Raw genomic sequence first — 3,917 nt, forward strand, 5'->3', positions numbered from 1 at the left:
GAGGCTTGATCGAGTGGTATGATTTTTTAACCCTTTTTTTATTTTATTATAATGAAGAAAAAGTAAACTTGCTATTGTATTTATTCAAGGTACCATTCTTTATTAATTTTTTTTCCGTTTGGTAGGCGCCTCGGATTTTGTGCACCAGAGGACCTTGATGACACGGCCGTCGGAGCAGATTAGGCCATATCTGAGACGAGCCGGTTTTGAGTACGTCGCATACATGGTGGAGTTTGAGTATGATTGATCGCTTGCCTCGGCGTTGATAGAGAGGTGGAGGCCTGAGTCCCACACGTTTCATTTACCGTGTGGGGAGATGACCATCACCCTGCAGGACGTTGCATATCAGTTGGAACTCAGGATTGATGGTGATCCTGTGAATGGATGCATCGGTGGGTGGGAGCAGCACCACCAGGGACGGACCATTGAGGAGTTATGTGAGCAGATACTGGGTGTTGTTCTTGACCCAGAGGACAGACAGTCACGGACGAAGTGGACTGTCAAGCTCACTTGGTTCCACAACACGGTTTATGGAGAGCTAGAGCAGGATGCCACAGAGGAGCAGCTGAAGAGGTATACGAGAGGATACATCATGCAGTTGATAGGCAGTATCCTCTTCCCCGATGCATCTGACTCTCGGGTGCATATCAGGTGGCTTCCCCTGCTGGAGGACATTGATGCATGTGGTAGGTTGTCGTGGGGTTTGGCTGTGCTGGCATGGCTGTATCGCCAGATGTGCCGGGCCACAAAGCATGGTCAGCGCAACATGGGAGGATGCGTCAGCTTGATGCTTTCTTGGGCCTACCACCGTATTCCGTTGGTACGACCTGATGGGTTTGATGCTCGTCGCTTTCCCCTGGTCGAGAGGTATTATAAACACTAACCGAAGTTATTCAACTTATTATTAAGTTGTTTATTAATAATAAAGGCTAAAATATTATGGTTGTTGGTTGTGTAGGTGGGTTCAGTACCGGCCGGACAATGCCACAGGCGACCGCATGTTGAGGCAGTACAGGCATACGCTGAACGGGATTGGGATGCTGAATGTGAGTTATTAATGTTTAATTTTAAGAAACTAATGTTTAGTTATCTTTTGTACCTATTGCATATGATTATCTGAATTTTGTCGTGCATCTGTGTTCTGTGAACAGGTTGAGTGGATGCCATATGCTGACCCGCAGCTGTTTGGGCTTGTTCCACCGGCGATTGCAGAGGCAGATGCATCGGCGGCGGTTGTTTGTCCACTGTTGTGCTTCGCTATCGTCAAGTGGACCGGGTGGTACGTCAGTTCGATGGCCTGCAGCAGATTCCCACTAGGCCGCTGAACATTGACGACATGAACAGGTTGGATGGGAGATTTGGTCGCGGCGAGTAGTTCCCGCATCTGCTTGGTGGCTGGCATGAGATGTGGGATGCTCGGGCCGACCATCGTTTGCTGATATATCATCATATAGACATGCGTCCGTCCCTCCCGTATATGACATGGTACCTGCAGTGGGCGCACACAGAGTTATTCGGTCTGGGTGACCAACACTTAGTTATGTTAGTTATGATGAAAACAGTAGTTATGTATGATATTATACGTCACTATGTTATATATCACGGCGGCTGACAAATTACAACTTTTGTAATGGTTTATAAGTTTATGACATTATAGTTCACGACATATAACTTTATAGTTCATGCGTACATTAACTTATTTAAAACAACTACGACTACCGTCGACTAGAAGATGCACCTCCATCACCAATAGCGGTGCAAGTCCTCCGCGTGTTCCCAATTTGGCGACACAATCCGCACCGCTTCTCCCCATTATGCTCCACACATCCATGTTGTTACGAATCCTGGAGCTCACGGGCCGACCTCTCTTCGCTCTCATCATCTGAGGGTTGGGATGGATTTTGGATCCGTCATACGATGGCCAGTCATCCTCGTATCCTATCGGTCAAAACTCTGATCTATAAACATTGAAGACTGACTCCATGCGGTACACAGGGTGAACAAATTGCTTCCAATCAGGCCTTGCATGAGAGCAAGCTGCAAGCACGTGACGACAAGGAATATGGAGAGCCTGAAAATACCCACAATCACACTTTTCCTCATCAAGTAGCACCTGATAATTCTGTCGTCTAGATCCCGAAACTGCCGCTAACTCTTCAATCGTGAAGTTTGTCCTGGACCGATCAAACTGGTAAAAATTCATAGTGTTCACGTGCTTCGAGTTGAATTCTATGGCCTTAATCAATGTCTGTGAGAATTCAGCACCGACCTGAAGTTGTGCCAGTGCCTCGCAACCCTTTCTTGCAAAAAGTTCACCCAAACGAAAATAACTTGACTTAACAAGAGCCGTGATTGGAAAATTGCGGAAATCCTTCATAACAGCATTAATACACTCAGAGATATTGGTCGTCATGTGACCAAATCGACGTCCCTCATCAGCATGCTGTGCCCATTGTGACAGTGGCATTTCTTCAAGCCAGTTTGTAATAGCTACGTTTTCGCCCCTCAGACGGCCATAATAATGAGGGAACTCACGATGCGACTTCGAGTACGCTGCATTGATAAGAACCTTCTTCAACTCTTTGTTCCTAAAGTGGGTCATGAAGTTGGCTGCAATGTGTCTTGTACAAAACGCTTGGAAGGCATGAGGCGGTTTTCATAAACTCCCTTCAGCATTCGGTGCTCCATCAATGGACTTGTGTCTGTCTGAAATCACTAACACCCCTGGTTGTGGTGTAACATGCTCCCGTAAGTACGAAAGAAAGAACGACCACGGCTCCTTTGTCTCACCCTCAACAACTGCGAATGCAATGGGCAGAATGTTTGTATTGCCGTCTTGCGCTATGGCCATAAGCAAAGTTCCACCGTATTTACCATATAGGTGGGTGCCATCAATAGAGATAAATGGCTTGCAATGCTTGAATGCCTCAACATACGGTAGAAACGTCCAAAAGACCCGATGAAACATCACAGTGTCGGTGGAGGCAGGCCACGACTGTGTCACTAGCTGCACTCAAGTACCTAAATTGGACATACATTAGTCAGCTTTTTGAACACAGCTAAATTAATTAACGGTGAATAAATAAACCGGAAATAAATCTTACCTGGCAAGTACATCTGCATAGCGAATAACCAACGAGGAAGCTCTTTGTACGACTCTTCCCAATCGCCATATATTCTAGCGATGACTCTCTGTTTTGCAAGCCAAACCTTTCTGTATGACGCCTTGTAACCAAAATGATTTTCTACACCTCCTTGTAGAACCCTGATGCTGATTGCTGGATCGGCCTTGACCATCGTGAAAATATGTTGTGCAATGACCTTCAAATCCAACCTACGATGATCTTGCCCCATCGAAGTTTGCATGCAAGTATGAGGCCTAGTGTATCTCCTAACCTCCCACCTTTCTTGCTTTCGGCAATATGATATAAGTATGCTCCAATTACAACCGGGTCCGAATTGGATACATCTTGCATTGTACCTCCAATGGTCACTCTCTACTATTTTGTACTTCATAGCCCTCCTGATGCTGTACTGCTTAACTGCTAACATGACTTCTTCCTTGCTCCCAAATTGTTGTCCATCCACAAACTCGTTGCTTGGGTCTTCTTTAGGATCTCCTTGGGTAAACGACCAATCCGATGTCATTGCATCGAGATTCAACCTAGTGAAATGATCCGGCCGGTAATATGGTTGAGAAATGGCAGATTGTGTCAGAGCAATCTATGTGTCACCGTAGTAGTTCATCTCCTCTTCCTCGTCACCATCATCAGGGATTTCAGGTGCTTCTTCTTCAGCATCCTCTCCATCATCGTGGTTGACTTCATACTGCTCCATCATCGGATCTCTGATAGCAGAACCGTCATGACTTTCAAGACCGTCATCCATTGAATTAACGTTACGAATTTCAACATTAG

At 45.9% G+C, this 3,917-nt stretch overlaps 3 protein-coding genes across 3 annotated transcripts; 1 reads left to right on the plus strand and 2 right to left on the minus strand.

Moving 5' to 3' along the window:
• Nucleotides 1-316: 316 nt before the first annotated feature.
• Nucleotides 317-1,325, plus strand: LOC112757820 (protein MAIN-LIKE 1-like). The gene is made up of 3 exons (XM_025806375.1): nucleotides 317-867; nucleotides 959-1,046; nucleotides 1,152-1,325. The coding sequence occupies exons 1-3, from the start codon at nucleotides 317-319 to the stop codon at nucleotides 1,323-1,325; spliced, it is 813 nt and encodes a 270-aa protein (XP_025662160.1).
• A 620-nt stretch (nucleotides 1,326-1,945) lies between these two features.
• On the minus strand, nucleotides 1,946-2,602 carry LOC114925529 (uncharacterized). Its single transcript, XM_029293912.1, has one exon. The coding sequence runs from the start codon at nucleotides 2,600-2,602 to the stop codon at nucleotides 1,946-1,948; it is 657 nt and encodes a 218-aa protein (XP_029149745.1).
• Nucleotides 2,603-2,656: 54 nt separating this feature from the next.
• Nucleotides 2,657-3,648, minus strand: LOC112757821 (uncharacterized). Its single transcript, XM_025806376.1, has 2 exons — nucleotides 3,105-3,648; nucleotides 2,657-3,003 (listed from the first exon to the last, which is right to left on the minus strand). Exons 1-2 carry the CDS (start codon nucleotides 3,646-3,648, stop codon nucleotides 2,657-2,659), a joined length of 891 nt encoding a protein of 296 aa, XP_025662161.1.
• Between the last annotated feature and the right edge of the window lie 269 nt (nucleotides 3,649-3,917).

This window comes from Arachis hypogaea, chromosome 6 (genome assembly GCF_003086295.3).
Source record: "Arachis hypogaea cultivar Tifrunner chromosome 6, arahy.Tifrunner.gnm2.J5K5, whole genome shotgun sequence".
Lineage (NCBI taxonomy): Eukaryota > Viridiplantae > Streptophyta > Magnoliopsida > Fabales > Fabaceae > Arachis > Arachis hypogaea.

Coding starts and splice junctions, on each gene's coding strand:
- LOC112757821 (XM_025806376.1), bottom strand. CDS start 3,648: ATGACATCGGATTGGTCGTTTACCCAAGGAGATCCTAAAGAAGACCCA. Junction 3,004..3,104: donor TATGCAGATGTACTTGCCAG/GTAAGATTTATT, acceptor GAGTGCAGCTAG/TGACACAGTCGTGGCCTGCC.
- LOC112757820 (XM_025806375.1), top strand. CDS start 317: ATGACCATCACCCTGCAGGACGTTGCATATCAGTTGGAACTCAGGATT. Junction 868..958: donor CGCTTTCCCCTGGTCGAGAG/GTATTATAAACA, acceptor TTGGTTGTGTAG/GTGGGTTCAGTACCGGCCGG. Junction 1,047..1,151: donor ACGGGATTGGGATGCTGAAT/GTGAGTTATTAA, acceptor TTCTGTGAACAG/GTTGAGTGGATGCCATATGC.
- LOC114925529 (XM_029293912.1), bottom strand. CDS start 2,602: ATGACCCACTTTAGGAACAAAGAGTTGAAGAAGGTTCTTATCAATGCA.